Source organism: Eschrichtius robustus, chromosome 8 (assembly GCF_028021215.1).
Source record: "Eschrichtius robustus isolate mEscRob2 chromosome 8, mEscRob2.pri, whole genome shotgun sequence".
Lineage (NCBI taxonomy): Eukaryota > Metazoa > Chordata > Mammalia > Artiodactyla > Eschrichtiidae > Eschrichtius > Eschrichtius robustus.
In genome coordinates, this window is record NC_090831.1 from 15,512,877 (window position 1) to 15,536,519 (window position 23,643).

At 36.6% G+C, this 23,643-nt stretch overlaps 1 protein-coding gene and 1 non-coding gene across 5 annotated transcripts in view; one reads left to right on the top strand and one right to left on the bottom strand.

Moving 5' to 3' along the window:
• Window positions 1-23,643, top strand: part of PNPLA8 (patatin like phospholipase domain containing 8) — a 139,928-nt gene that overhangs the window by 111,430 nt on the left and 4,855 nt on the right. For all 4 annotated transcript variants that reach the window (XM_068550362.1, XM_068550364.1, XM_068550363.1 and 1 more), the window contains exons 7-9: window positions 10,405-10,462; window positions 12,581-12,775; window positions 21,576-21,771. In XM_068550362.1, coding sequence (XP_068406463.1) covers window positions 10,405-10,462; window positions 12,581-12,775; window positions 21,576-21,771 — 449 coding nt within the window. The remainder of the gene's footprint in view (window positions 1-10,404; window positions 10,463-12,580; window positions 12,776-21,575; window positions 21,772-23,643) is intronic.
• LOC137768943 (small nucleolar RNA SNORA11) lies at window positions 507-636 on the bottom strand. The gene has a single exon (XR_011074864.1). It is a non-coding gene; the product is annotated as a small nucleolar RNA SNORA11 (small nucleolar RNA).

The window sequence follows — 23,643 nt, forward strand, 5'->3', positions numbered from 1 at the left end:
CCCTGAGTGTTAATTCTTTTTAAGACTTTTTTTTTAACCGAGGCTGAACTGCACTGACACATCATAATCACCAAAGTCCCTAGCTCATCTTAGGGTTCACTTTATAAAGTGAATAGTGTTGCATGTTCTATGGCTTTGGACAAAAGTATGATGACGTAAAATCATTATAATGTCATACAAAGTATTTTCACTGCTCATAAAGACTTCTGTACCATATGTATTCATCTCCCCTCTCCCCCCAAACTCCTGGCAACCATTGATCTTTTTATTGTCTCCATTGTTTTGCCTTTTCCAGAATGGCATATAGTTGGAATCTGTTTTTCTTTTTTCCTTGAAGAGAGGGGTTCAAAGCCTTTATGCCTATAAGAGCACTCATGGCTCACCCACATGTGGACCAGACAGGCTCTAGGTGGCAAACTCCCCCACTAAATACTGTAGCTTTCCTTCCAGTACTGAGCCCGGTCCCACTGGTCCTGCCCAGCAGCCACGTGGAGGTGCAGGGGGACACGTGTTGGGTATTTGTTCATAGGAAGGCCACAAGTTTTGTGCCCCTTGTCACAATGAACCCAGATTCCTGTCGGGTGTGTTGTAAACAAACAAGCCATTTCTTCACACCCCCTGCTCTGAGCACACCCCATGTACTTATTCTTTTCAAAAATGTCTTGATTTATATTTGAACAATGCAGAAAAATATAAAGAAGAATACTAAATTATTGATCTCACTAATTAAAGATAACCACTGTTAATATTTTGGTGAATTGTATTCTATTCACTATTTTCCTGGGTTCACATGTTTGAGGTTTGCATGTAAAAGCTGCAATTGTCTTTAAAAAAATTGAGACCATATTGTATATAGGACATGTTTGCACCTGTTGTTTTTCCTTAGCATACAGTTGCCCCTAGGTATCCGTGAGGGATTGGTGCCAGGACCTCTGAGAGTACCAAAATCCACAGGTGCTCAAGGGCCTTATTTAAAATGATGTAGTAGTATTAGTCTTTCTCAAGTCATTAACAAATATTCTTCTAAAAGATTTAATAATTTTTAAACATTTTCTTCCAAAATATTACACAGCCGTTATACTCACTTTCTAAAAATATAAGCATAAAATAGAAACTTAAAATCACCCACAGTCTTGTTTAGAGCTGTAGACTTTGCAGTATGTTTTCTTCTAATTTTTTTTCCTAGACTGTGTACATTTTCATATATGTTTCATATGGTGGAAATTATATTGTAGTTATAATTTTCTATCTTTTCCCCTTTTTCAACTTTATGAAAATTTCTTGACAAATTTTTAAAAGACTGCACTGCATTCTGCAGTGCCATATTTTCTTAACCATTTATATTTGGGACATTTATGTTATTTCTGATTTTTTGTGATCCTGAACAATGCTATGGTAGGAAAATTTACATTTCTGCCCACACTTCAGAATGTATCAGTAGGTCAGTTTATAAGAAGCATAATTATTGGGTCAATGTTGACGACTTTTAAAAATAATCATTTTATAGGAAATAGAGAATATGTAAAGAAAACAGTGAAAATAGCTTATAATCCTACCAAGAACAAAAGCACTATTAACATGGTGATGTACATTGTTCTGGAATTTCTTGGAGATAAATAAGTATGTGTGTGTGTGAGGTTGTGAATGTACATTTGTATTCATCCCCTTCACAAAATTGGGATGATAATGCACGTGTAGTTTTGTATCTTGCATTTTTACTTAGCATTTTATCGTGATTGGTTTCCTATGTTGTTAAATATTTTTTGAGATAATTTTTTTTTTAATTTCTTTGGTTGCGCCGGGTCTTAGTTGTGGCAGGCGGGCTCCTTAGTTGCAGCTCTCTGGCTCCTTTACTCACGGTACATGGGCTCCTTAGTTGCAGTAGGTAGTCTCCTTAGTTGTGGCATTCAAACTCTTAGTTGCAGCATGCATGTGGGATCTAGTTCCCTGACCAGGGATCAAACCTGGGCCCCCTGCGTTGGGAGCACAGAGTCTCAACTAGTGCACCTCGAGGGAAGTCCCTTGAGATGTGTTTTAATGGTTGTTCACTATCCATTTTATGGATGTACTATTTTTTATTTAACAAATCCCCTAGTGGAAAAAGAGTATATTTCAGATATTTTTCCCATTCAAAATAAAGTTTAGGTGGATATCTTACATCTCTACTTAAATCTCTGGTTATATATTTAACGTAAACTTCTTGAGTGCAATTTTGGGTCAGAAAGTATACATGTTTTAAGAAATCATTTTTTAGATAGATTGATAGATGTATATACCTGAACTGTTCTTCCACACAGTTGTCCCAGCTTACCCACCAACATCAGTTTGTGTTTCCATTTCATGAAATACTTATGAACACCAAACATTTTAATTTTTAGAACTTTGTCAGTTTGAGAGATTTTTAAACTGGTGTTTACAATTTGCATCACTTTGGTTATTGATGAGTTTGAACACTTTTTGTTTATTTATTTCTTTTTTGTGTGTGAATTTCAAGAGCATGATATTTGCTCATTTTCCTACCAGGGCATTGCTCACTATATTATAAATGTATTAACCGTTTGTTGATATATTGAAAACGTGCTTTTTAGTTAAAAACATTTTTTTAATGTGGAGGAGTTTGAAGTCTTCATTTGTCAGATCTTTTCCTTTAATTTTGAACTTTGCTTAATATTTAGAAAGTCTTTTCTACCTTGAAATCAGGTAAATCTTTATATTATTTTCTAGTCCTAAGGTTTAATTAAGTTTTTTTTTTTAGGTCATGATTAAGTCTCATGATTCTGTGGTTTGACTGGACATTTCTTCGGGTCTTGTCTAAACTCACTCATGGTTACTGGGCAGCCAGCAGGCATCTCAGCTGAGATGGCTGGGACAGCTGGTCTCTCTTGTCCTGGGCTTCATCCCACCATGGTGGTCTCAGAGTTCCAGTTAGGGCAAGCCCCAGTGCATGAGGACTTACCAAGCCTCAGTTTAGTGGCATATTTGGTGATGACCCATTGACCAAAGCCACTCAAACCCAGGGTCTGTGTGGAAAGGGACTGTATACAAGGGTATGGAAATCAGCAAGTGTGATTCAGTGGGGGCCTTGTTGTTATGCTTTACCATGCCCACTCCCTGGCCTTCTTTGTCATTTTTTTACTTTCATTGTTTATTGAGAACATTTTTATATTTTTTCCTGTGATAATGATTTTGTGTTATTATAGGGATGCTATTTTTTTTGATGATTATAGTAGCTTTATTACTTTTTTTAAATTTTATTTTATTTATTTTTTTATACAGCAGGTTATTAGTCACCAATTTGATAAACATCAGTGTATACATGTCATTCCCAATCACCCAATTCATCACACCACCACGCCCACCTCCACCACTTTCCCCCCTTGATGTCCATACGTTTGTTCTCTACATCTGTGTCTCAGTTTCTGCCCTGCAAACCGGTTCATCTGTACCACTTTTCTAGGTTCCACCTATAGGCGTTAGTATACGATATTTATTTTTCTCTTTCTGACTTAACTTCATTCTGTATGACAGTCTCTAGATCCATCCACGTCTCAACAAATGACCCAATTTCGTTCCTTATTATGGCTAATATTCCATTGTATATATGTACCACATCTTCTTTATCCATTCATCTGTTGATGGGCATTTAGGTTGCTTCCATGTCCTGGCTATTGTAAATAGTGCTGCAATGAACATTGGGGTGCATGTGCCTTTTTGAATTATGGTTTTCTCTGCGTATATGCCCAGTAGTGGGATTGCTGGGTCATGTGGTAATTCTATTTTTAGTTTTTCAAGGAACCTCCATACTGTTCTCCATAGTGGCTGTATCAATTTACATTCCCAAAAACAGTGCAAGAGGGTTCGCTTTTCTCCAGACCTTCTCCAGCATTTGTTGTTTGTAGATTTTCTGATGATGCCCATTCTAACTGGTGTGAGGTGATACCTCATTGTAGTTTTGATTTGCATTTCTCTAATAATTAGTGATGTTGAGCAGCTTTTCATGTGCTTCTTGGCCCTCTGTATGTCTTCTTTGGAGAAATGTCTATTTAGGTCTTCTGCCCATTTTTGGATTGGGATGTTTGTTTTTTTTAATATTCAGCTGCATGAGCTGTTTATATATTTTGGAGATTAATCCTTTGTCCGTTGATTCGTTTGCAAATATTTTCTCCCATTCTGAGGGTTGTATTTTCATTTTGTTTGTAGTTTCCTTTGCTGTGCAAAAGCTTTGAAGTTTCATTAGGTCCCATTTGTTTGTTTTTGTTTTTATTTCCATTACTCTAGGAGGTGGATCAAAAAAGATCTTGCTGTGATTTATGTCAGAGAGTTTCTTCCTATGTTTTCCTCTAAGAGTTTTATAGTGTCCAGTCTTCCTATGTTTTCCTCTAAGAGTTTTATAGTATCCAGTCTTACATTTAGGTCTCTAATCCATTTTGAGTTTATTTTTGTGTATGGTGTTAGGGATTGTTCTAATTTCATTCTTTTACATGTAGCTGTCCAGTTTTCCTAGCACCACTTATTAAAGAGACTGTCTTTTCTCCATTGTATATCCTTGCCTCCTTTGTCATATATTAGTTGACCATAGGTGCATGGGCTTATCTCTGGGCTTTCTGTCCGGTTCCAGTGATCTATATTTCTGTTTTTGTGCCAGAACCATATTGTCTTGATCACTGTAGCTTTGTATTATAGTCTGAAGTCAGGGAGTCTGATTCCTCCAGCTCCATTTTTTTCCCTCAAGACTGCTTTGGCTATTCGGGGTCTTTTGTGTCTCCATACAAATTTTAAGATTTTTTGTTCTAGTTCTGTAAAAAAATGCCATTGGTAATTTGATAGGGATTGCATTGAATCTGTAGATTGCTTTGGGTAGTATAGTCATTTTCACAGTATTGGTTCTTCCAATCCAAGAACATGGTATGTCTCTCCATCTGTTTGTATCATCTTTAATTTCTTTCATCAGTGTCTTATAGTTTTCTGCATACAGGTCTTTTATCTCCCTAGGTAGGTTTATTCCTAGGTATTTTATTCTTTTTGTTGCAGTGGTACATGGGAGTGTTTCCTTAATTTCTCTTTCAGATTTTTTCTGATTAGTGTATAGGAATGCAAGAGATTTCTGTGCATTAATTTTGTATCCTGCAACTTTACCAAATTCACTGATTAGCTCTAGTAGTTTTCTGGTGGCATGTTTAGGATTCTCTATGTATAGTATCATGTCATCTGCAAACAGTGACAGTTTTACTTCTTCTTTTCCAATTTGTATTCCTTTTATTTCTTTTTCTTCTCTGATTGCCGTGGCTAGGACTTCCAAAACTATGTTGAATAATAGTGGCGAGAGTGGACATCTTTGTCTTGTTCCTGATCTTAGAGGAAATGCTTTTAGTTTTTCACCATTGAGAATGATGTTTGCTGTAGGTTTGTCATATATGGCCTTTATTATGTTGAGGTAGGTTCCCTCTGTGCCCATTTTCTGGAGTTTTTTTATCGTAAACGGGTGTTGAATTTTGTCAGATGCTTTTTCTGCATCTATTGAGATGATCATGTGGTTTCTTTTCTTCAGTTTGTTAATATGGTGTATCACATTGATTGATTTGCGTATATTGAAGGGATCCCTGCATCCCTGGGATAAATCCCAGTTGATCATGGTGTATGATCCTTTTAATGTGTTGTTGGATTCTGTTTGCTAGTATTTTTTTGAGGATTTTTGCATCTATATTCATCAGTGATATTGGTCTGTAATTTCCATTTTTTGTAGTATCTTTCTCTGGTTTTGCTATCAGGGTGATGGTGGCCTCATAGAATGAGTTTGGCAGTGTTCCCTCCCCTGCAATTTTTTAGAATAGTTTGAGAAGGATGGGTGTTAGCTCTTCTGTAAATGTTTGATAGAATTCACCTGTGAAGCCATCTGGTCCTGGACTTTTGTTTGTTGGAAGATTTTTAATCACAGTTTCAATTTCATTACTTGTCATTGGTCTGTTCATATTTTCTATTTCTTCCTGGTTCAGTCTTGGAAGGTTATACCTTTCTAAGAATTTGTCCATTTCTTCCAGGTTGTCCATTTTATTGGCATAGAGTTGCTTGTAGAAGTCTCTTAGGATGCTTTGTATTTCTGTGGTGTCTGTTGTAACTTCCTCTTTTTCGTTTTTAATTTTATTGATTTGAGTCCTCTTCCTCTTTTTCTTGATGAGTCTGGCTAATGGTTTATCAATTTTGTTTATCTTCTCAAAGAACCAGCTTTTTCTTTATTCTGTTCCACAGCAGTAAATTCCACCATTCTGTCTTCCAGGTCACTTATTTTATTTTAGTTTTATTGATCTTTGCTATTGTTTTCTTTGTTTCTATTTCATTTATTTCTGCTCTGATCTTTATGATTTCTTTCCTTCTGCTAACTTTGGGTTTTGTTTGTTCTTCTTTCTCTAGTTCCTTTAGGTGTAAGGTTAGATTGTTTATTTGAGATTTTTCTTGTTTCTTGAGGTAGGCTTGTATCGCTATAAACTTCCCTGTTAGAACTGCTTTTGCTGTATCCCATAGGTTTTGGATCATCGTGTTTTCGTTGTAATTTGTCTCTAGGTATTCTTTGATTTCTTCAGTGATCTCTTGGCTATTTAGTAACGTATTGTTTAGCCTCCATGTGTTTGTGTTTTTTACTTTTTTTCCCCTGTAATTGATTTCTAATCTCACAGTGTTATGGTCAGAAAAGATGCTTGATATGATTTCAGTTTTCTTAAATTTACTGTGGCTTGGTTTGTGACCCAAGATGTGATCTGTCCTGGAGATTGTTCCATGTGCACTTGAGAAGAAAGTGTAATCTGCTTTTTTTGGATGGAATGTCCTATAAATATCCATTAAATCTACCTGGTCTGTTGTGTCATTTAAAGCTTGTGTTTCTTTATTAATTTTCTGTTTGGATGATCTGAACATTGGTGTACGTAAGGTGTTAAAGTCCCCCACTATTATTGTGTTGCTGTTGATTTCCTCTTTTATAGCTGTTAGCAGTTGCCTTATGTATTGAAGTGCTCCTATGTTGGGTGCATATATATTTATAATTGTTATATCTTCTTCTTGGATTGATCCCTTGATCATTATGTAGTGTCCTTCCTTGTCTCTTGTAACATTCTTTATTTTAAAGTCTATTTTATCTGATATGAGTATTGCTACTCCAGCTTTCTTTTGATTTCCATTTGCATGGAATATCTTTTTCCATCCTCACTTTCATTCTGTATGTGTCCCTAGGTCTGAAGTGGGTCTCTTGTAGACAGCATATAGATGGGTCTTGTTTTTGTATCCATTCAGCCAGCCTGTGTCTTTTGGTTGGAGCATTTAATCCATTTACGTTTAAGGTAATTATCAATATGTATGTTCCTATGACCATTTTCTTGATTGTTTTGGGTTTGTTTTTGTAGGTCCTTTTCTTCTCTTGTGTTTCCCACTTAGAGAAGTTCCTTTAGCATTTGTTGTAGAGCTGGTTTGGTGGTGCTGAATTCTCTTAACCTTTGCTTGTCTGTAAAGGTTTTGATTTCTCCGTTGAATCTGAATGAGATCCTTGCTGGGTAGAGTAATCTTGGTTGTAGGTTCTTCCCTTTCATCACTTTAAATACGTCATGCCACTCCCTTCTGGCTTGTAGAGTTCTGCTGAGAAATCAGCTGTTAACCTTATGGGAGTTCCCTTGTATGTTCTTTGTCATTTTTCCCTTGCTGCTTTCAGTAAGTTTTCTTTGTCTTTAGTTTTTGCCAGTTTGGTTACTGTGTGTCTCGGCGTGTTTCTCCTTGGGTTTATCCTGTATGGTACTCCCTGTGCTTCCTGGACTTGGGTGGCTGTTTTCTTTCCCATGTTAGGGAAGTTTTCGACTATAATCTTTTCATATATTTTCTTGGGTCCTTTCTCTCTCTCTTCTCCTTCTGGGACCCTGATAATGTGAATGTTGTTACGTTTAATGTTGTCCCAGAGGTCTCTTAGGCTGTCTTCATTTCTTTTCATTCTTTTTTCTTTATTCTGTTCCGCAGCAGTGAATTCCACCATTCTGTCTTCCAGGTCACTTATCCGTTCTTCTGCCTCAGTTATTCTGCTATCGATTCCTTCTAGTGTAGTTTTCATTTCAGTTATTGTATTGTTCATCTCTGTTTGTTTGTTCATTAATTCTTCTAGGTCTTTGTTAAACATTTCTTGCATCTTCTCAGTCTTTGCCTCCATTCTTTTTCCGAGGTCCTGGATCATCTTCGCTATTGTTATTCTGAGTTCTTTTTCTGGGAGGTTGCCTATCTCCACTTCATTTAGTTGTTTTTCTGGGGTTTTATCTTGTTCCTTCATCTGGTACATAGACCTCTGCCTTTTCATCATGTCTGTCTTTCTGTGAATGTGGTTTTTGTTCTACAGGCTGCAGGATTGTAGTTCTTCTTGCTTCTGCTGTCTGCCCTCTGCTGGATGAGGCTATCTAAGAGGCTTGTGCAAGTTTCCTGATGGGAGGGACTGGTGGTGGGTAGAGCTGGCTGTTGCTCTGGTGGGCAGAGCTCAGTAAAACTTTAATCTGCTTGTCTGCTGATGGGTGGGGCTGGGTTCTCTCCCTCTTGGTTGTTTGGCCCGAGGCAACCCAACACTGGAGCCCACCTGGGCTCTTTGGTGGGGCTAATGGCAGACTCTGGGAGGGCTCACTCCAAGGAGTACTTCCCAGAACTTCTGCTGCCAGTGTCCTTGTCCCCATGGTGAGACACAGCTGCCCCCCGCCTCTGCATGAGACCCTCCAACACTAGCAGGTAAGTCTGGTTCAGTCTCCCCTGTGGTCACTGCTCCTTCCCCTGGGTCCCGATGCACACACTACTTTGTGTGTGCCCTCCAAGAGTGGAGTCTCTGTTTCCCCCAGTCCTGTCGAAGTCTTGCAATCAAATCCCGCTAGCCTTCAAAGTCTGATTCTCTAGGAATTCCTCCTCCCCTTGCCGGACCCCCAGGTTGGGAAGCCTGACGTGGGGCTCAGAGCCTTCACTCCAGTGGGTGGACTTCTGTGGTATAAGTGTTCTCCAGTCTGTGAGTCACCCACCCAGCAGTTATAGGATTTGATTTTATCATGATTGCGCCCCTCCTACTGTCTCATTGTGGCTTCTCCTTTGTCTTTGGATGTGGGGTATCTTTTTTGGTGAGTTCCAGCATCTTCCTGACGATTGTTCCACAGTTAGTTGTGATTCTGGTGCTCTCGCAAGAGGGCGTAGGGATGCTGTTTTTAATTATAGCATCAGTAGAATCTGGGAATGTTGAGAATTCTTTTTTTTTTATTTTGACATCTCTCTAAAATGACCAATTAATGTTTCTGATTTTCTCTTCAAATTTATATTCATAACAATTCACTAAAGCATTTTAGCTTTTTATAAAATCAAGGTTTAAACAAAAAATAAATGTGAACTTCGCTTAAAGTGTGAAAGCAGCATGCTCCTAGGATCTCTGTCCCAATTTTACAGCAAGATTTCTATGAAAAGATAAAGTGAAAAGACCCTTGGGAGAATAAAATTGCATTGATCTTCATGCTGAGGAAACACACAGATCAGATTGGGAAAGACAAAGATCTTGTCCGTTTTAGAAAGCATATTACATTGTATTTATAAAAGATAATAAAGGGTAGGTAACTACCTAATTTGTAAATATGTGAAATTCACTAATATTCTAGTTGAGAAACATGAGTGTCACTTGAAAAAATGTCATTAGAAAAATGTTTTTCCTTACTGAGGCAGGTTGGTCAAAAAACATAGTCTTTGTATTCAGTACAGGGGAAAAATACATAATTTTTAAGTCTGGAAAAAGTCTGCACTGAAATAAAATTACCTTATAATGGAATTGTGAAAATTGCTACTCACGGACAATTTCTATTATGTTGCAGTAATTCAAATGTCAACTCAGATGTTTTAAAAAGCAGTTTTGGGGGGTGACATAGGCTCTATATTGCTAAAACAGGTTTGAAGTCTGAGTGTCCTGATCTGGTTTTTAGACTGTTCTGTAACTAGTCTGCCATACTTCTGCAGGCTTATCTCAACACAGCTCCTTTATCCTGTCAGGAGGACCCTGAAAACATCAAATTTGTTCTGCCTCCGTGCCTTTACTCTGGATATGTCCTGGCTTTTAATGTGTTTTCTTGACATCGTTGGTGTCCTTCTTAAGCTACACCTCCATGCATCTTTTCCAGATACTGCAGACTGTATTGATTGCCCCCCTCAGAATTGTAGATGCTTGCAGTTTGAATCAGAGGTTAATGGATAAGTATGTATTGTTTTATGTGCATTAGTTGGATTATAAGCTTCTTAGAGGAGATTCTTGTACTACTTTTATGTCCTGCATGGTTTTGGCAAGCCGTGAGCCAATAGTAATTGCATAGTGTATGTTCCCTGATGTTGGGAAATAAAATTTTGATATACTTTAATTCTTCTTTAATACAGGGATAGAATGGGATCTTCACTAATGATTGAAACAGCAAGAAACCCCATGTGTCCTAAGGTAAGTTTAGAGTCTCTTAAATATAACACGTAATTGGAATTGAAGGTCAGGTGAATGGATTTATTCTGAAGGCCCTTTATTAAGGGAAGAAATTTGTTAGGAACCTCTTTTAGTAGATTATATTGATTCCTTATATATTGGCTCATTCTGTGAAGGTACAGAATGTGATCATTGGACCTTTTCTATATCAAGTAAAAGTATAACAAAAGTTTAAGAACATGAAAGACTGGGACTAAAGATAAAGAATTATTTTATTATAGGGTTAATCAAATCTAGGGATTTAAGGAAAATTGTGGCATTTCCTCCCAGATTTTTTTAAAGGAACTTTATGTGCCTCTTAGAAAAATATTAAATTAATATACAAATGGAATCCCAATTTTTTAAATGTTAATGTCAATAGAATAAGTCTCAGTTTGGCTTCTCCTTTTATTTACTTTGTTTGAAACCCAGTGATCTGAGTATTGCTTGAGTTTTGTGTTCTTTAATAAAATTCGTTATTTGATTAAGGAATAAGGGTTTATGTACACAGAAATCCCACGCAGGTTGTGTTCATTCTTGGATGACAGGCTGTAACCATAAAAAATCAAATACAGCTCCCTCTATTGCTCTTTCACTCTTGCTTACACATATTTTTATTCATTCTTTAGGTATTAATTATGTTACCCCATGTGCCAGCATAATGCTAGGGACTTTGGATACGTTAGTGAGTAAACGCAGACATGGAGTTTACGGTCCAGTAGGGCAAAGTAAGCATTAATCAAATGATCACACAAATGAGATACAGTTTTCCCAAAATAAGTGCTATGGAGCACAAAAACAGTTCTCTGAAAGCATATATTTACAGGGACGTGAGGGAAGGCTACTGTAAGGAAATGGGCTTTGAGGTCTCAGTGTGAAGGCTGATGAGTGTTCCTGGCAAAGGGAACAGTGTGTACAGAAGGAGCCATGGAGAAATGCAGGCCCTGAAAGAGTTCTTGAAGCCTGGAGCCTAGGGATCCCAGGGCAGCATGTGCAGTGAGGCTGGAGGGGTAGCTCCATCAGACCACGTGAGGCTGTGATAATGAAATGCACTAGCTCGTTGGAGAGGACTCTAAGATGCACACTACACATCTTGTTTATTCTCTTGTATCTTCAGGGCTTCTTGTTTGTTTGTTTGTTCTTAAATTGTGAGAATTGCCAACTTAAAAAAAAAAGAACAGAGTGGGTGTGGGGGAACTGCAGCCATCTCAAAAAATAATTCACTCTTGATAAATGAGGCAGCCATCGACACGTTTCTTAATCGAGCTTGCCTGTATACCAATTAATGGAATGACCCTCTGGATTTTAGTGTATGGCCAGCTCTTATCCACAGTGGCCTAGAGACACACTTGGGTCACTCACACGAACTTGGAATGTGACGATTGGTTTATAAAATAGCAAAGCACACAGGCCCCTGGCAGGGCTTGGCATGGAGCCCTAACAATTTAGCCCTCACCATTACCTTTCAGCCTCTTAAGTTTATATTGCAGATCATTAGGATACATCACATTTTACATAAATTCAACTGACACTGAGAAAATCTGTGACCCTGGGTGATAAACATCAGTTTTTCAATTAAAAAATTGTCCAGCTACCAGTTATTAACTACAATCAGAAAGCCTTGAGAGTTTGTTTAGTGTCAGAGTTTCAGTTACTAAAGTCATAATGCTTTCAAAGAGCACAGAAACAATGACTAATTAATAAATGATATGAAAATAGTGTATTTATTCATCTTTAAGTAGTTTTTCTTCATTGCTACTACTGCAGTATCAATTATTATATAAAGGTCTGCAAATTTATGCTTTCTTGAATGTCTTTTTAAATAACTAATCAAATTATGTAGTCAAAAAGTATCTTTTATTATTGTTCTCTTATAATGCATTTCTCAAAATTGTCTCAGCCCTTGTATCTATTTTCCTGTAAAGAAATACCTATTTAAAAGGATCTGCTTCCTTTGATTAGTATTATAGTTATGTTATGCATTTATCTTGATGGGTGGAGTTGTAGATTGTTTGTTCATACTACTAAATAATATTTAATTTTTACAGTTCCCAAATATTGCTGCTTACAATGCGTATTGTTCACTTTTTAATTGACTAGGTAGCTGCAGTAAGTACCATAGTGAACAGAGGGATAACGCCAAAAGCCTTTGTGTTCAGAAACTATGGACATTTTCCTGGAGTCAACTCTCACTATTTGGGAGGCTGTCAGTATAAAATGTGGCAGGCCATCAGAGCCTCATCTGCTGCTCCCGGCTACTTTGCAGAGTATGTGTTGGGAAATGATCTTCATCAGGTAAGTTGACTAATGTGGTTTATCTTCTAAAACTTCACATAATTAAAACGAATCAGCGCTTATTAAATGTCAACTGAACTTACAGAGGGATCAACCAAGGAGACTTTCCTCGTGTCTCCATGTGGCAAAAGATGTGCATGCAGTACAAGATAGTTTTACTTCTTGTTTGTTTTTCTTAAATTAACAAGCCTTCTGGCTTGAGAGCATATTTTAGGAAAGATTTGTTTGTATCTTCTGTAATGTGATGCATGGCCAGTTATGATCATTTCAGTTTGATAGGAAAATGAAGTAGTATGTATGCTCGGCTTTCCAAATGTAATAAAAATTAAAAGTGAAACACAGTCCCTGAAAATGCAGAATGCAGTCTGTTTGACAGTTCTGGTGGACGTAGTTGGAAGGAGATGATGTAATAAAATAATAATAGTAAACACTCATTAGGTTAGCTAGGTGCCAGACACCTATGTAGTCCTTTGTGTGCATTTCCTCATATAATCCTCACTGCTTATGAGGCAGATAGAGTGATTTCCATTTTACAAATGAGAAATTGGAGTCTTAAGAAAAGCTAAGTAACTGGACTAGGGTTGCAGCTGTTAAGTGACAGAGTTAGGATGCTATCTATGATTACACTATTTTAAAATTTATGGCTAAATGATCTGTTAAGTTGAACATTATTTCTATGATGTTGAATGATGTATACTTTTTCTGTGACATAGACTCATTTATTTATCATAAATTTTTTCCCTGTCAAGTTTTTCCACTATTTTTGGAAATCTGAACTCATAACTTACACTAAATCATAACAGTCAACAGAGCTTTTGAGCTGATACTTCCAAAATATATGTTTTTAACATATGCTTAATTTTTTATATGCTATCCCACTGTAGTCTCCTTTGATGGAGTCAGTAACCTTAACTCTCCTCTCCACTCACTGGTATTCACTTGGTATTCAGATATATGTTGAGAAGAAAACATATTTTGACAAGGATTTTTAGATGTTCAAAAGCTCACAGATCTGCTATATAAACTACATATCAACTATATAGTTTTAATTTACATGTGTCAGTGTTATAATAACTAAAACGTGGTTATCAATTTTATTTTCTCCTATAATTTTATGTAACAGCTTAGATATATTTTTAAATGTTATCCCATTTTCAGCTATCCCATTTTCTTTCTGTCTTACCAGAAGTAATGTCATAATCTTTGTAGTTAGGAGATGAAAATGGGTTCCTTTCATCTTTGGAGTCAGTGCAGACTATTTCCCACTTGGTCAGATCAGTCATTGCAGAGTTATGTAAGGCACTTCCCCTTCTTGCCTTTCTCTGCTTTATCCCACCCCCTCAGGGCAGAAAGTGCTAGCTGTAGAGTTTCTTTCTGACATGGATTTCAGGACTTATTGGTCAAAATTAAAATTTTATTTTAATATGTATCTTGCTGTTTGTAAGAACAATTTCTCCATATTCCATAGTATTTTCACCATGTCATAAATGGAGAAATAACAATGTATTTGGAAATATAATAGTTAAGGTTTGTAACTTACAACTTTAAGATGGTTGTCATGCTACAAAATTGCAGTTACGCCAGATACTAGTGAAAGTCTCAATTAAGTTACTGCATTTCAGGACCATATGTTCCCAGACTCCAAAAGAAGTTATCTCATTTGCTCTTTATTCTTTATCTAAGAGGAAGTAGTTCTAAGGTTTAATTCAGTCCTGTAGAATACAAATAACAAACCAGAGTAATTCAGTGGTTCTTTTTCCATTTCAGATAGGCTAATGATATTCCTTTCCATGCATAGCAATTTTTATTTTGATGACTATAATCTTTGAACTTAGGCTGATCTACAGATTAAAGTAACTTACATAAATTTTATTTAAAGCATATAACTACACACGGAAATATACTCAGTATTTTGTAATAACCTATAAGGGAAGAGAATCTGAAGAAGAATATATATATATAAAAAACTGAATGGCTGTACTGTATCCCTGAAACTAACATGATATTGTAAATCAACTATACTTCCATTTAAAAAAATTAAAAAGTGTGGACTCCCCTGGTGATCCAGTGGTTAAGCCTCCATGCTTCTACTGCAGCGGGTGCAGGTTCGATCCCTGGTCAGGGAACTAAGATCCCACGTGCTGTGTGGTACAGCCAAAAGTTAAAAAAAAATAAATAAAAATAAAATAAGTAAAAAATTAAAAAATAATGCATGTTACCACATATACAGAGAATATACGTTCATGTAAATCAGTGACTTGATTCCAAAAAGACTGGCACATCTAACTTAAGAATATTCAGATGGAAGCTGGAGTCTAAGCAAAGCTTATTTAAGCAAATATTTTTCTTATTGCATATCCTTTTCAGGATACTTGAGGAAGAAATGGGATATTTTTCTCCTCTAAAGACACCATGAAAGGTTGATTAGAGTATTCTAAGATGTGAGTGATCTTAATTGCTTAAACAAAGAAAACATTCAAGCAAAGTTCCTTTCCAACCCTTCAAAAGTTGCCAAGAATTTTAAAACTAAAATACACTACTTATTACAATCCTTTTATCCTTAGTTCTTAGAATAATTGTATTCAGTATTTCCAGTCTCATTTTTAAAATCCTTTTTAACTGTCATGTCTGGCATATGTTTTAATGTAAGTTCATATCCTTTTTCAGGTAAAGTATAAATTACACATTTATCAGGTAAAGTATAAATTATACATTTATATTCTATTTGAACAGTTATTGAAAGCACTGCTATAAGTAATTAAGAGGTATGAGTCAGTAGATGGGTAGATTTCATTTGTCTTTGTAAAGAGAAGAATGTTATTACAGTATTACAAGGCTTATTAGATGTCCTAGGAAATTATAAAGTAGGAAGAATTCTTTTTGAGTGGCTTCCAATGTATTATTTCTCTACCCCTATCCAAGTAGCATCATATTTATCAAATAATACTTTTTACACAACATTATCCCTTCTCTGTTTTTAACAGCTTTATTGAAGTAAAATTGATAAAAAACTACACATATTTGATATATACAATCTGATGGGTTTGGTCATATGCATATCCCTTCTCTCTTATCTTTTTCCATCTCCACCTCCAAAATTAGATCATTTATTCACTGTCTTTGGAGAAAGATCCTGATAAATTAGCTTGCGCTGAAGGTTTTGATGGCAGATTCTAATATATTATTTCTTTTAGGCTTTATTTATATTTTAAAAGGTTAGGTTCAGAACTCAGCATACATTAACATAAAATGAATTATGATATTTCATATAAACTTTCCAGATAAAGAGTGTTTTTAGCAGAAAGAGCCTGCCCAGCATTTTCTGTGCTAAATTATGCCTGTGCCAGGCCACAACTAATAATTTTCATTATAACTGGACAAAAATGTAGTGAGTGCTTACTCAGTGCCAGGCCCTATGTTAGCCATAAAAAATATAAAGGTTTTTAATAATTGCTAGCATATTGTTTGTGTTTCCTGGATCCTGCCCTCAAATAGCTCAAACCAGGAGAATATAAACAGAGTTACAGAATGAGATGATAAATTCAATAATAAGAAGTCTTCTGAGTTTATGTATAAACAATGAATAGTTGATTAGGATAGAAATAGGATGGGGAGGGGAGGATGGGGAGTCATTGCTTAATGGTTGCAGATTCTGTTTGTGGTGATAAAAACGTTTTGGAAATAGATAGTGGTGATAATTGTAAAACATTCTGAATGTTATTAATGCCACTGACTTGTAACCTTAAAAAAGGTTAAAAGGACCAATTTTATATTATATATATTTTATCATAATAAAGAACAAATTTTTTAAAAACCCTATAGGGAGTTCCCTGGTGGTTTAGTGGTTAAGATTTGGCGCTTTCATTGCCGTGGCCCAGGTTCAGTCCCTGGTTGGGGAACTGAGATCCTGCAAGCTGCACAGCGCGGCCAAAAAAAAAAGTTTCTTAAAAAACAAAATAAAATAAAAATATTAAACCCTAAAAAATAAGATGAGATGATCAAGAGGCATTCGTGTTGCCCAGTGGTTATTTTCTGGTATAAATTCTGATTTATGATTTGAAATGATTAAATATACATTAAAAGCAATAAAAAGTATCTAAATATTAGGCTATTAAGTACATGCATGATGTACTGCAGTTAAAACACAATCATGTGTGTACTTCTAAAAGATAAGTAGCAATTTATTTAATAAGTTTATTTTTCAAGTCTGTTTTACCTCAGCACCTAGCATGAGCAGTGGCTGACAAACACCAAGTAACTAACTGTGAGTATGAATACTGTAATGAATGGAAAGGCTTCAGGAGATCCCATAGACATAACATTAGCCTAAGGACTTGCTGATAGCAGAGGCGTCTGACAAGAGTAGGCTAACTGTAAACAGAGCTTAAGGAATGGTGCGCCTCACCACTGGACTAAAGTGAGTACCAAAAATGTTAACTTCTGCACTTTTTTTGATGGAAAGCAAGTAAAGTTTGAAGAACAGGAATTTAATTTGAAGCATGGCTATTAAAACTATTCAAAACTTGGCAACTTTTGATGTGGGATTAATTTTACTATTATCAATTCTTGGTAAACCTTGTTTGTCCCTTCTTTTCTCCCCTTTTTGTGTTCTCTAATCCTTCTTTATAGCTTTTATAATAATGAAGAAGTGTTTCATCTAAAATACCCAGATAAGAGAAAAACAAATACTGTATGCTAACACATACATATATATGGAATCTAAAAAAAAAAAAAAAAAGGGTTATGAAGAATCTAGGGGCAGGACAGGAATAATGACGCAGACGTAGAGAATGGACTTGGGGACATGGGGAGGGGGTAGGGTAAGCTTGACGAAGTGAGAGAGTGGCATGGACATATATACACTACCAAACGTAAAATAGATAGCTAGTGGGAAGCAGCTGCATAGCACAGGGAGATCAGCTCAGTGCTTTGTGACCACCTAGAGGGGTGGGATAGGGAGGGTGGGAGGGAGACGCAAGAGGGAAGAGATATGGGGATACATGTATATGTATAGCTGATTCACTTTGTTATAAAGCAGAAACTAACACACCATTGTAAAGCAGTTATACTCCAATGAAGATGTTAAAAATAAATAAATAAAATAATATAAAATAAAATACCCAGATGATTAGAAGTTACACAGAGTATAACTATAGAATTTAAGATAAAAGTAATTTAATAAAAGAAATAACTTTTTTGCTAAATTAGAAATGAAATATGGGGTGGGTATCATTCATATTAATTGAGAACAAAGGAAATAGGTGAAAGGGTTAAATTAAAATTTGTACTTGGGAAAGCCTTTAGGAAATAACTTATTACTATCCACATTTAATGAGTCCAAGTAGATTTTTGCAGTTGAATAATACAAATGCCTAGCCAATTCATGACTTTCAACAGATATATAGCTAGCTAAATTTAAAAATAGTTCCTTTCAACTGCTGAGTGGATAAACAAACTGTGATATATCCGAATAATGAAATATTCCTCAGCAGTAAAAAGGAATTAATTACTGACATGTACAATGACATGGATCTCAGAAGCATTATTCAAGGTGAAAGAACCCAGACCCCAGAACCACATACTGCATGATTCCATTTATTTTGATAACAAGAGCTAATGTGTGATCTTGGAGAGTAGATAAAAGAATATTTTTTGAAGGTAAGATTGAGAACTGAGAGTCCAAGGTGTTATAAAGATGTGAAGTCACATGGGGTAGTAAAAAGAATTTCCACCCCTTTCTACATGGGATAGATAGAAAGTCTGTGAGCCAGGTGCTGACTTAATTAGTTGACTGGGGAGGTTGCTAGGTGACAACAGTGACGAGGAAGTGGTGGCTTGGCTGAACAGCAGAGCCTTTAAAGAGCATGAATTTCCCAAGTGGATTAGGACTAATAATGGTCTGGAAGGGAGGCTAAAACAGGTAAGACATCATCCCTCCTCCTAGCCACTGAGATATGAAAGAAACAGCACCTCCCGGGAAATGATGTCAGGGAAGAGCCACATTTCTGCTCAGTCAAAGAAGAAAAGAGCACTTTCAGAAGTAGGTGAGATTACGTTGGGAGTGCTAACAATTCCGTAGAGCACAGTGGAGGGTTTAGGATGCGGGGGAGGAGAATTGGACTGTGTCAGTGGCCAGGAAGCTCAGAGAATTAAATGCCATTACAGTAACAAGGCATGTGGAGTTTCAAATGACATGTGCATTTAGTTCCTGCTTGTTCTTTGAGGCAAGTGGGTGATCGGTTCCAGGAGATACAGTCTCAGTTCATCTGCTGTCAATCTCGGCACACACAAATATAGTGGTCCCCAAAACTATAGTCACTGCATGCTTTTTGGCCTGGCGTAGAGGATGGGCATCTAAGCTTTTAATGAATGAATGAATGAAAGCAATCTACTTGGTATCAGAGAAGGCTTAACTTCTCACAGTCTTAACTTGTGTTTTGATATGTTTAGTGTAGGATTCTGACCTTTTGCGTATATTCTCTGCCATGCTACTTTGAGTTTAGGAATGATTTTACTATATAACAATAGCGTTTAACTATATCACGAAGTTGTACACTGGAAATTAAGTCTGTTGAATCCATGATAAAGACAAGTGTAATGCTAGCATGTGTGCTGCTGTTTCCTCATTGTGTTTCTGGCGCAAATTTCCCTCTTCCTGAGCCTAGATAAGGGAGAGAGGCTTCACTGTGCTTAGGGCACCTGCTGCCAGTCAGGTGGCAAGCAAGGTGAATGCAGCCCTCCCTTCTTTTTTCTGTCCCAGTCCTGGGGCCATTCACAAACAGGCTTTCTTCAGTCTTTAGGTTTCAGAGACAATCCTGACTTAAGCACAGCTCAGCCACAACGGGACATTTATGAAAAGAGCCCAAGACCTGAAATATGGTGGGCCTATGAGTAAATGTGCCTCTGTCGACAGGAGATGTCTTTTAAAAGGTAGTCTCTTCTCATGAAAATCACAGATGTGGAAACATAAGACGCATTCTTTTGAAGGGGTGTAGTTAGAGAACAGTGGAGATTGGCAACTCGGAAAGGTAGAGATTGGGTTGGATTCTGCTATGCAAAACGGTTCACTTGGCAAAGATCCTAGATTGCTAAAGAATTTTGATAGAATAAGTGTTCCACAAGAAAAAAAATTTAATTCATTATATATCTTTGCCCAAAAATCTTTCAATTACTGTAATAAAGGTGCCTTCATTTAAAATATGTACTGCATTACTGCATGACAATTTAAGGTTGTATTTCTCTTCCCGTTCTTGCGGAAAGCATGTTTTTTCAAAATTCTTTTTTTAATGTACTGGTACAGAATTCAGCATTGTCTTGTCTTCCGGTAGAAATGGATTGTTTTCTACTAAGTATGTTAGGATTATTTCAGTTAGGTTCTTGCCGGAATAATGACTCTTGGACCATGTTTTGAAGAATAAGTGGGAGCTGAGCAAAGAAGGGGGTTGGGGAAGGAGCATTTTGAGTTAACAGCATGTGCAGAGCCCTGAAGGCAAGAGAATGTGACGACTCCTGAAAACTGCAAGTAATTCATGAATGGCCAGACCGTAGGATTACAAGATGTTGAATTTTGTGTAGCTTCAAAATACAAATCTAGAATTAATAGGTATAGGTTACAGGGAGGGAAATTTGGGCTTATTAGAAGGAATAATTTCTAACAGTTCATAGCTTTTCAAAATTGAATGGATATACTAATACCAAGTGAGGTTTATCCCAGGAAGGTGAGACTAGTTAATATACTTATTTTTGAAATTTTTTTTAATTGAAGTACAGTTGATTTACAATGTCTTGTTAGTTTCAGGTATACAGCAAAGTGATTCAGTTATACATTTTTATGTAAATCTATTCTTTTTCAGATGATTTTCCCATATAGGTTATTACAAAATACTGAGTACCGGTTCCCTGTGCTATACAGTACGTTCTTGTTGTTTATCTATTTTATATATAGTGGTGTGTATATGTTCATTCCAACCTCCTAATTTGTTCTTCCCCCCTCCCCTTTCCTCTTTGGTAACCATAAGTTTGTTTTCTATGTCTGTGGGTCTGTTTCTGTTTTGTAAATAAGTTCATCTGTATCTTTTTTTTTTTTTTTTTACGATTCCACGTATAAGCAATATCATATGATATCTGTCTTTGGTTACATACTTTTATTCTACTACATTTTTACAGCACTCTATCAGCATGTTTTACCCTTCTTGCCTTGTGGAGTCTTCGAAATCAATGCTTATTTTGAAGCATTGATAAATGCTTAGAAATATAAGGTTGCCTACTTTGTTTAGGTTATATCTGCAGTAAATGAATTTGATACTTTGAAATTGTATTGTTAATAAAATTTCAACTTCAATTAATTAATTTGGTTATATTAGACTTGTGAAAGAACTGGTCTTGTTTGTTTGGTAGAACCACAATTCTTTTGTTAGATTTTATATAGAATCTATATTAACCACTAAACAAGGATAAAAATCTTTAAAAACTAATTCAGTTCATTTCAGTAGTTTTGAGCAAAATATACAGAGCAATCCAAGAAGAAGTTCAGAGAATTTTGTAACAGGAAAGAAAGTTTAGTAAAGCCAGTGAGGCCAGTGAGTTTTCACATGACTTCTTTTGCAGCTGTAGTATATAAAATAAATTCACTTGAAAGGAATCTCTTGTTTTTAAATAATTTGTTCAGTTTATTACATAATTCAGCTTTCCCGGTGAGTAAGTTTCAGACTGTTGAAAATATAATTTGTTTTCATATTTGTAAAAGAGAATTTCACTTTGAAGAGTTCTGTCCTGTATTTGCTTGACTTATGTTTTGCAGGATGGAGGTTTGCTCCTGAATAACCCTTCAGCGTTAGCAATACACGAGTGTAAATGTCTTTGGCCAGACGTCCCATTAGAGTGCATAGTATCCTTGGGCACTGGACGTTACGAGAGTGACGTGAGAAACACCGCGACACACACGAGCCTGAAAACCAAACTGTCTAATGTTATCAACAGTGCTACAGACACAGAAGGTTCGTCTGTTTATTTGCTGCCTTAACGTACTTCTAGAGTTCAGTTTTTGATAGAATATGCTGATGCTCACGGCAAAGAGTGTTGTTATGTCTGTGTTGTAGGCTTAGGAAGCACGTGGGAGCAGGTGTTTGCCGTTTCTCCTTCTCCTCACTCATTTCTTCCCAGTAACCCTGTGGTAGTGACTTCTCCGTGTGGGAGCTAGAGCTGCCTTGGCCTCCTTACAGCTGGAGAAGTCGCTGAAGCAGGAATAGCACAAAGGCTTGGTTGGAGACTCTTAAGAAACAGGGAAAAGGAAAGGTGTCAGGTTGGTTCAGGTAAACACATGGTAACAGGGAGAGAATCAGAGTACTTACGGAATTCGATTATTTAGTAATGTGGCGGCAAACTGGAATAAGTCCTTACTTCCACTCTGGCTGCCTCTATAATCTAGTCTTCATATAAAGGCCCAAGTGGTCCTCTTAAAGTGTAAATTAAATTATATCTTTACCCGGGTCAAAACCATCTAGGCTTCCCATCACACTTAGAACAAAATCCAAAAGCCTCATTCACTGAAATTCACCAGGCCCTGGAAGGACCTGGCCTTTGAATGCATGTCTTCCCCCTCTCTCAAGACGTGGCTCCTGTATAAAGTGTGTCCAGCTACACTGTAACTCTTGCTGTTTCTCAGACTTGCTAAGAAGGCTCCTGCCTCAGGGAATTGCTGTCTTCTCTTTGTAAGGCCTTACCCCAGATACATGCTTGATTCCCACCCTCACTTCATTCAGGTCTCTGTTCAGGTGTCACTTCCCCAGAGAGCCCTTTTCTGATCACTTTCTAAACCCCTCACCATCTCACTCACTCTAACCCCTTATCCTCCTTTCTTTCTTTCTTTCTTTTTTTTTTTCCTTTTTAGAACATTTATTTCATTATGGACGTATTGGTTTAGCCAAAAAGTTTATTCGGGTTTTCCAGTAAGGCGGGACGAAAAACCCGAACAAACTTTTTGGCCAACCCAATATATTACATATTTGCTTGTTTAATTGCTTATGATCTCTATATCCCACCAGAATGTAAGCAGGAACTTATCCTGTTAACTATGTTGACTGCAGTGCCTGGCACATAGTAGGCAGTCAGTACTTGTTGACTTTCTACTTTGGGCCTTGAGGTCTAGATATCCTTATTTTACTATATTATTTTTAAGTCCTATGTGAAATCTTTTATTAAATTTGTAAAAGGAATTGTTCCCAGTTAACAGCCCCTTGCTTCTGAATCTCATTCTTTCTATATTGTCATGTTACTGACTTGAGTCATTAGCCTACATGAGGCTCTTAAGCTCCCCACTAAGGATGTTTATCTATTAAATGATAACCCAAGAAAAGGTGACATTCTGGATTTTTCACTCTCTGAAATTTTGTTGTCAAATCAATAAAATATTCTTACCATAAGCAGTCTTCCTAGAAAAAAATAGCTTTGATCACCCAGTTTCATAATACTTACATGTATACCTTGTGCAAACCATGTGATGGGCTCGTTTGAAATTTCCAAGAAATATGAAATGCTGCCTTCATTCACTTACACTCTAGTTAATGAAGAATTAAGAGTGAAACATATGTAACTGCTGATACTAGATGGTTATCGATGTATAGAAACAGCAGTTTCATTTGGTTCAATCTAATATATTATCAATTGCCAAATAAATGGTGAATAGATGTAGACGATTAAGCCTATGAGAAAACTAAACTAGATTGCTGTAGGCAATTTACAAGAAGCAAATTAGACTTGATATGGGTCTTAAAAGATAGATAGGGTTTGGACGTTTTAAAAGAGGGTTCAGACTTCAACTTCTGGCCATGATGGAATAATAGGAGCCATATATTTCCTCCTACCTTATT